General features: G+C 44.7%; 2 protein-coding genes across 8 annotated transcripts in view; both read left to right on the top strand.

The window, feature by feature from the left end:
• The first annotated feature begins 217 nt into the window (after positions 1-217).
• RWDD2B (RWD domain containing 2B) lies at positions 218-6,333 on the top strand. Of its 5 annotated transcripts, none has more exons than XM_014536036.1 (6): positions 218-1,079; positions 1,186-1,621; positions 4,491-4,717; positions 4,797-4,864; positions 4,989-5,351; positions 5,885-6,333. In XM_014536036.1, the coding sequence occupies exons 2-6, from the start codon at positions 1,615-1,617 to the stop codon at positions 6,117-6,119; spliced, it is 900 nt and encodes a 299-aa protein (XP_014391522.1). In that variant the 5' UTR covers positions 218-1,079; positions 1,186-1,614; the 3' UTR covers positions 6,120-6,333. The 5 variants fall into 5 exon arrangements, with proteins under 5 accessions (XP_014391522.1, XP_014391523.1, XP_014391524.1 ...); XM_014536037.1 differs by having other exon boundaries at positions 218-1,317; positions 1,423-1,621; XM_014536038.1 differs by having other exon boundaries at positions 218-1,398.
• Positions 6,334-8,769: 2,436 nt separating this feature from the next.
• Positions 8,770-8,905, top strand: part of LTN1 (listerin E3 ubiquitin protein ligase 1) — a 50,423-nt gene continuing 50,287 nt past the window's right edge. For 2 of the 3 annotated variants that reach the window (XR_001361190.1, XM_014536030.1), the window contains exon 1: positions 8,770-8,897. Coding sequence is in view for 2 of the 3 variants with exons in the window: in XM_014536030.1 (XP_014391516.1) it covers positions 8,856-8,897 (42 nt within the window). In the remaining variant the exon portion in view is untranslated. The remainder of the gene's footprint in view (positions 8,898-8,905) is intronic. The other variant, XM_005861722.2, reaches the window with a different exon arrangement.

Genomic DNA, 8,905 nt, shown 5'->3' with positions numbered 1-8,905 from the left:
GTCCGCATCCTCCTGCCTCGGCCTGAGGGTGCTGGGCCCCCAGACCGCCCCGCTGGCTCCTGTCCCCTTTCCGCCCTTGCGTCCTAACAGCCATCCGCTGGCTGCGCCTGGCTCCTCCCTCCGGGGGCATCCGTGGCGGCAGAGATTTCCTCGTCCTGTTGTTGATCGTTATCAGTTGGTGCCAGGACCGTGCGGGACACTAGTTGGGTGAGCGGCCAGTGCGGTCCTGGCGGGCGCTGTAGGGCGCTGCTCGTGCCGAGCTCTGTGTGCACTTTCCACAGCCGCCCTCGGGCCTCCCAGCTGCCGTCTCCCCGCTTTGGAGATGGGGAGACTGAGGCCCCAGAAACCGAGCCGCCGGCCTAAGGTCATGGGCGGCAGGTGGCACTTGGGCCGACGGCAAGAGCGCACACTTAACCGCTACAAAGACCAGCGCGACTTCATTTCCTCCGATAGCCACCCAATCAATACGCTGTTTCCTAGAGTCCTCAGCCCCAAAACACGCTAGAGAAGGTATTTTTGGAATTCTAATAAGTCCAGGGATTTTAAACGTCGTTTGGAAAGGACTCCATGAAGATGGAACGTAGCCTTGGTATTGAACGACTTTAAGTTGGGGCGGCTAGATGACCAGCCAGGAATGACTCCTGTGTCCAGAAGAGCTAACGCCTTTAGGTCTGGGGGAAAACGCTCACTCTCGCGATCAGGGTCAGAAAGGTTTGGGATACAACACATACTAAGCCCTCCTCTTAGAAATTCATGGTGCATATTGTGATCTAGCAATAAAGGCTGAGCAGCCACACACACAGAAAGTGCCCATATAATTTGTCCAAATGCAATCACTTGTGTCTAAGATAAACACTAGATCAGTCAAGGTAATAGGACGACCATTCTTGGACACCCTACAGAACCTGCTTGAACTCTGTCATTCTGCATCTCAAGAACTTATTTCAACAGAAAATGCTTTTGTGTAATGTTTTCCCAGTGTGGTGCTGGCACTGGGACTTCAGTTGGAACCACACTGGCATTAGGAATGATGCAGTGTCGTCATCGGCTCACACTCACGGGTGCAGACAGCCCAGCGGGTGCAAGAGCGCTTCCTGTTTTCCCGATTTGTGTCCAGTTCATCCTAATGAGCTCAGCTCCCCTGACATTCAGTCATCCCCGTAATTTGTGCTGTGTTTTCGACAGGATCCATGGCAGCTAATGTCCTAAAGGACTTGACGATGGATCATCCCACGCAGCCTGTGGGGAGTGGGTCCACTCAACACGCTGGCACTTCCTGCTTCTGAGTCTGAAGCGAACAGCCAGATGGTGAACCTGGTCAGTTCACTCCACGGGGAGCTGTCAGGGTCAGCCAGCTTGCCTTCCCCTCAGATGGCAACGCTGCTGCCCAGGCACCAGGTACATTGACTTTTTTCTAAGCAGGATGACAGGGCTACTGGTGCTCTCTTGCTGGTCTCATATACATCTGTCAGACACCGCAGACAACCAATGGAATGACCGTGCTGAGCGCAAGCTGACCGAGAGACATTAGAACCAGACTCCGCGTAGGAGGACACGAGGGTCCGGAAGGAACTAAACAACACACACTCGACTGAAGCTGTGAGGAGAGCGTTAATGAAGGGTCTGTTTACAGAGGAGTGGCCAGGTGTAAAGGAGCATGAGGCGGCCTGGAAGGTCTGCTGGAGACGGGGAACAAGGGCTGCCTGCAGAGGGGTGGTCTTCCGCCCGTCCCAGCCATTGTCAGAATCCCACCAGAGCAGAGACCGTGGAAAAGGACCATGGACTCTCCTCCCATCCTCCACATCCTGCCAGCCCATTGGCTGAACCCGGCCACAAGAAAGGCACAGGAGTCGGGAGCTGGAGGCTGTGGAAGTCACCTGCCCGGAGAGGAAAGAAGGGCCCACATGGGTTAGGGCCAAAGGAGCTAGTGCCAGAGGAAAGAGTCCAAATCATGAGCCTCTGGTTTAGGCCTTGGTAGTTGGGGTGGTGAGGCAGGGACAGGTTCAGGGCTCGGTGATTTTTCTGTGCTCTCCTGCCTCGCAGACCTTTCTTCTCTCTCCCCATTATGCCTCCCGCTCCGCTTGTCTAAGTCGTACCCTTCTTTCAAGGCTCAGCTCAGTTCCTGTGGCCTTTGCCAAAAGTTTCCTGGTGGCCCATTTCAGTATTGTGCCCTCATCTTACTCCCCATGCCTGTAATAATATTTATACTGATCATTTAACACCAAGTCTTTGTATCTTCATTGTTCTAGATCTTATTAATGACCTGATCCTCAAACTAAATAGAAGGCTCGCCCTCGCTGGTTTGGCGCAGTGGATAGAGCGTCGGCCTATGGACTGAAGGGTCCTGGGTTTGATTCCGGTCAAGGGCACATACCCAGGTTGCAGGCTCCATCCCCAGTAGGGGGCGTGCAAGAGGCAGCCAATCAATGATTCTCTCTCATCATTGATGTTTCTATATCTCTCTACCTCTCCCTTCCTCTCTGAAATCAATAAATATATATTAAATAAGTAAATAAATAATTAAATAAAAAGCTCCAGGAAGGAAGGATGGGTGAAGCTCTATATATAGTAACTGCTCGATAAAACTTTACCAAAGAGGAAAAAGAATTCCCCGAGGATACCACTAACATAAATAATGGTGTTTGATTTCACTGAGTAAATTCTGTTTAAGAAGATAAGTCATGTTTTCCTCTAGAGCAATGGGACTGAGCTTTTTTTATGAGCATAACCTTTCTTTTTTTCTGTGAAATTTAAAAGTACTGCAGGCTAATCACAAAACTTTAAATGATATTGAAGCATCCGAATTGGAAAGTAAAAGTCTTTTCCTTCTTCCTTGTACCCACGTTTAGTCAACTATTAATAGTTGCTTCATTTGTCTTAGAATGTCTTGATTTCCCTTTCGTTCCTGAGGATGTTTTCACTGGATGTAATGCTGTGGGATAATCTCTCTTTACTTTCAGCACTTGGAAAATATTATGGCCCTTCCTTCTGGCCTCTATAGTTCCTGATGAGAAATACTTTCTTACATGAATTACTTTTCCTCATTTATCTCTTGCTGCTTTCAAGGTTTTCTTCTTTGTCTTTAGTTTTCAGATGTTTGATGTGTCTTGATATGGATTTTTGTGGGTTCCTCTTGCTTGAGATATGTTCAGCTTCTTGAATTCATTTATGCCTTTTGACATATTTGGAAAGTTTTCAGCCATTATTTCTTCAAATACTTTTTCAGCTCTGCCTTCTTTCTCCTTCCTTCTGGGACTCGGATGACATGAATGTTGTTAGGTTTTTTGTTATAGTCCTGTATGTCCCTAAAACTCTGTTTGAATGTCACACACACACACACACAAGACAATGTATTCATAATTATTTTTAAAAAGGAGGGAACTATGTAAAAAATTTAAACTTTTGTATGGCAACTTTCTGGAAGGCAACTTGGTAATATCTACCCAGATTTTAAATGTTGAACTTGTTGTTCCAACAAGCCATCTCTGCAAACTTATCCTTGAATATGTAGTCACCAAACTATATATACTAATGTGTGTGTGTGTGTATTGCTCCTCAAACTGTATATATGAAAAGAACCTCTATTACAGAATTGTTCATAATAGCAAAAATGTGGGAACAACCCAATGTCCAAGGTAAAGAACGCAATAAATGATGTCTACCTGATTCAGTATGACAGCCCCTAGAGAGAATGAGCTAGATCGCCAGGTACTGGCAGTGACTAGATAGATCTCCAAGTAAGAGGGGTGAGAGGAGTAGGAAGTGGTGGGGGAGATGTTTGTGTCATCCCTTGGACACATTGTAATTATGTGTATTTACACATTATACCAGCATGTAGTTTCCATTTATGTTAATACCTACAATTTTTTTGGACGTGAAACACCAAATACTCTGCCTTGGATCGGGGACTTAGGTAGGTAGGGAAGAGACTACCAGCAGGAAACTGTATCTTAATTTTTTTCTCTTCTGTTTGAATTTTCCAACCTTGTACTTTTTTAATGTTGACAGGGGTTACTTGAGCTGTGGAATAATTAGCAGCCTTTGTTTTCCCTTTTCCCAGTCTCCTGCTTTTAAAACTAATATACTTAATATTAAGAAAAAATTAACCAGCCATAGAATTAGCTCTGCTTACTCACTGTGTTCATTCTAGGTTTCCAAGGTAATCTGTGTTAGCCTCTTTCCTGGCTGTATCATTGATGTGGGTTTTGATTACATTATTCAGTTACTTTTATAAAGTAGATCAAGATGCCAGATCAACTATCTGGATACGTAGGAATTGGTGTGTGGTTATAATTAGAGTTTATTGTTCTCACTGGATTGTTCCATATTAACATATTACATGCATATTACAGGACATTACAAAGTAGAATAATGGGGAACAATACTCTGATTAAATTTCACATTTTCTGAAGAAATCAAATACTTTTTTAATAAGTACCCTTAATCCCAAGATCGTATGTGTTAATTGTCTCTTATTCTTACCTCCTTAGAAACTTACAGATATCCAAAAATGGTTGAGATTGAACAGGCTGAGGCCCAGCTCTCTGAGTTAGACCTGCTGGCCAGCATGTTCCCTGGCGAGAATGAGCTCACAGTGAATGACCAGCTCGCTGTAGCAGAACTGAAAGATTGCATTGAAAAGGGGACAATGGAGGGCCGATCTTCAAAAGTTTACTTTACTATCAACATGAACCTGGACATGTCTGCGGACACAGTGGTAATTCAGCTTTGCTTTTGGGAGAATTGAAACACGTCAAGACTTAATGCTGAGGGCATTTTCCTTCTCTTTTGATCAGGTGGTGTTTTCTCTGGCCTGTATTCTTCCCTTTGAATACCCTGCAGTTCTGCCTGAAATCACTGTCAGGTGTGTTACAGGAACTGGCTAGCTTTTAAGGTCAAAATTAATCGGAGAATAATAGCAATTCTTGAGTTTGTTTCCTATTCCAAGAAAATGGATTTAATGTTTTATCTAATATCTTTTCTACCAGGTCAGTATTATTGAGTAGATCCCAGCAGACTCAGCTGAACACAGATCTGACCGCATACCTGCAGAGGAATTGCCTCGGAGACGTCTGTATACTGAATGCCACCGACTGGGTTAGAGAACACGCCTCTGGCTATGTCAGCAGAGACCCCGCCCCTCCCCCCATTCCAGAAAGTACAGTCCAGCCTGTCCATGTCATTCTCACGAGACTCTGGATCTATAGCCATCACATCTACAACAAATGCAAACGAAAGGATATTCTGCAGTGGGCAAAGGAGCTTTCCCTGTCTGGGTTTAGCATGCCTGGGAAGCCAGGCGTCGTCTGTGTGGAAGGCCCCCACGGTGCTTGTGAAGAATTCTGGTCAAGGTGGGTGCACTCTCACAAACTCTCTGTGCTGTGCCAATCATCTCAGTTCTCGACTAGATCCTGGAGATGTAAAATAAGTATTTCCCTGGGTGGTGCCTTTGGGAATTCAGTCTCAAGTCATTAGACAAAGTAGAACTCACACGTGGTCACATCACTTCGCTCATCGGACACAGTGCACATGGGAGGGTTCTGTAAAGAGATGTTGCATCAAGGCCCTCCCTTCCCATGGATCTGACTCTTCCTGCATATTCCTTGTGAAGCATGGGGGTTCCTAATCCTCTCACTTTTCTACTGGTTTCCTAAATGAGTATCTGAGGTGTCCCTTTTGGGAGTTTGAGAATCAGTACTTTCTGTATCAGTGATAATGCAACAAATAACTTTGGGGACAGGATTATGACCAGAATCACATTTGATTAAAATAAATCCCTGAGATTATAAAATAGATTTCTACCCTTCTAGGAAAGTAATGTTTTCAGTGTTCTTGAATGCACAACGCAAGTTTCAAATTTTCTACTTTGAAAATTTCTTTTCAGACTCAAAAAATTAAACTGGAAGAGAATTTTGATTCGCCATCGAGAAGACATTCCTTTGGATGGTACAAATGATGACATGGAAAGATGGAGAAAATTTTCAGTTTTTGAAGAAAAAGTGTTCAGTGTTAGTGGAGCCAGAGGAAACCACATGGACTTTGGTCAGCTGTATCAATTTTTAAATGCCAATGGATGTGGGGATGTTTTCCAGATGTTCTTTGGTGTGGAAGGACAGTAGCTGAGCAGAGGAGTCACTGAAAGTATTTTGTCACTGTTGTCAAGAGTGGGTTTTTACCCACTCTTTCTTGAAAGATTCAGTAATTTTCCTTCAGTCCGTTCTAGAATGTTAGGGGTAAAAGAAGGGAAAAAGTAGCATAGCTCAAGTGCATCTGTTAAAAATTGTCCTGATTGAAAGCAGAACTGAGGCTTTATTTATAATCTTAAAATTATTGACAGAAATACCTTGGCATATCTACCCATTTTGAAAGAGAAATTAATTTGACTTGAGTTAGATAATATTGGTAGTCCAACTTGCCACCCATTCTCTAACCCCTGCCCTTTACCTGCCTCCATGAGCTCTCCCAGCCTCTCTTGAAGCTCAGGTGGCCTGGGGATAGGGCTTTGGCTATGGGTTGCCTGGTAAAACCTTTGCTTTCCTGGTTATTATGATTGACAGCGAGAGCACCTCTTCCCCCTCTTTTTGCTGCAACGCCAAGGCTGATGGTTGGAGCTGCAGTAGCCCCTTCATCCACAAGGGCAGGAAGGGCCGGGAGAACCACAGAGATGCCAACGCCTGTGGTGAGCTGCTGATCCAGCACCAGCCCCTGCCTCGCTGTAGAGAGCTTATCTGTCTATATAAAAGCCTAATATAAAAGACAGGGAGACCAGGAGTTCGATCACTCGCTATGATGTGCGTTGACCACCAGGGGGTGGCGTGGAATGAAGGAAGGCCCCAGCCGGCCCTGATCGCCAGTCAGGCCTAGGGACCCTACATGGGCCTCTAGTTATGAAATAAAAACCATCTTATTTATATTTCTGTGCCACTTACTAGCAGTGGAAAGCTATTTTGCCAAATAAATTTTTGAAAGCTTTAGTTTTTAACCCTTTTCAGTCCAATGTGGAGGCTGACTCGACAGACCAGGCGCTAGGAGCAGGTCCAATGTCAAGGCTGAGGTCGACACCGCAAACCGGTTCAACATTCAATCCCATCAATTAATTTGGACCAGACTGTTTGAATTCCAAAAATAAAATTGGACCTCAAAGGTTTAATCTACACCAACCATTTGATACACAAATACGTGAAGTATTTCTTAAGTAGAGTTTGCAGCTCATATATATTTGTGTATACTTAATGCTCTGTTCCTGAGTTCACCTCACAGAAGGGTAGGGCATGAACTGAGCTCAATCTCTTTTTAAAAAATGTTTTTATTGATTTCAGAGAGAGGAAAGGAGAGGGAGAGATAGAAACATTAGTAATGAGAGAGAATCATTTATTGGCTGCCTCCTGCACACCCCACACTGGGGATCAAGCCAGAAACCCAGGCATGTGCCCTGACCAGAATTGAGGCATGACCTCCTGGATCATAGGTCAATGCTCAACCACTGAGCCACACCAGCCAGGCTGTACATTGTTTTAATAAAAAACACACTGCTATGTACAAATATACAGATCTCAAGTGTAACAAAAAACACATAGAATATAATAATATATTAGTTTTCTTCCCTGAGACAAACCTGTCAAATTTAAACATTGGATTATTGACAGAGTGACCAAGAAAATACAGATGTTCCAACCTCATGATTAGTAAATTCCTTTGAAAATGGGTGAGAGCCCTAACCGGTTTGGCTCAGTGGATAGAGCATTGGCCTGCGGACTGAAAGGTCCCAGGTTTGATTCCGGTCAAGGGCATGTACCTTGGTTGCGGGCACATCCCCAGTAGGAGATGTGCAGGAGGCAGCTGATTGATGTTTCTCTCGCATCGATGTTTCTAACTCTCTATCCCTCTCCCGTCCTCTCTGTAAAAAATCAATAAAATATATTTTAAAAAAAAGAAAAAGAAAATGGGTGAGAGTAGTAGTCAGCAAAAAAGAAAACAGCAAGTTAGATGGTCCTACCTACATTAATGTAAGAGACACAATAAAAGCTGTAAGAAGCTAAATGTTAGAGCAATATGGCTTCCTTAGACTTTAAAAGTGAATATATATTTAATATAAAGATCCTGAAATGTAAAACTGTTCAATATGTATATTCATTCCATAACGACAATTTTTCTATGTATTATTTCGGTAATACGTCTGGAACTAGAATCATCTATGAAGAAAGTGTTACCCTTAAAAGAAACTATTAATGCCAAATCAAATTATGATTAAAAGTTAAAAATCTAGAAAACAGTGTGAGCAGAAAACATTGGCTACATGTCCACTTTTATTTATAAAAGTAATTCCTATACAAACAATAGTATTCTTTTTTAAGTATGTTCTTATTGATTTTTAGAGAGATAGGAAGTGATTTAATAGCCTGCGTTTCTAACAAACACCCAGATGATGCTGATGATTGCATTTCAAAATCTCACACTGCCCTAGGCAGTTTGGCTCAATGGATAGTGTCCTACTGCCACCCTTGTGGGTGGGAGAACACGGCCAACCTCCCCTCCACCGGAACCAATCTCGCCTCCTGCCGCTGAGGAAGCGGAGAGTCAGCACTGTGGGCCCAGACTCGGCTTCCTATTGGACAGGGGTGACGTCACTCAGGGGGACGTGGCTCTAATTGTGAGGTGATGCCGAAAATTAGTCAAGGCCGCGGCGGGAGGCGGGAGGCGGGAGCAGAAGTGGGGCGGCAGGAAGACCGGGGTGGGCGCCGGAAGGGGAGGGCCGGGAAGTTGTTCTGTGACCGCTTCCGGAGGCAGGACCGGAAGTGGTGGCCCGGCTGTGTCAACCCGGGGGCTGTGGGCTGAGTGTGGCGGAGGTCGCGACCATGGGCGGGAAGAACAAGCAGCGGACCAAAGGGAACCTGCGGGTGAGAGC

The sequence above is a fragment of the Myotis brandtii genome, unplaced genomic scaffold (genome assembly GCF_000412655.1).
Source record: "Myotis brandtii unplaced genomic scaffold, ASM41265v1 scaffold1557, whole genome shotgun sequence".
Taxonomy (NCBI): Eukaryota; Metazoa; Chordata; class Mammalia; order Chiroptera; family Vespertilionidae; genus Myotis; species Myotis brandtii.
This window is presented reverse-complemented; position numbering and strand designations above follow the sequence as displayed.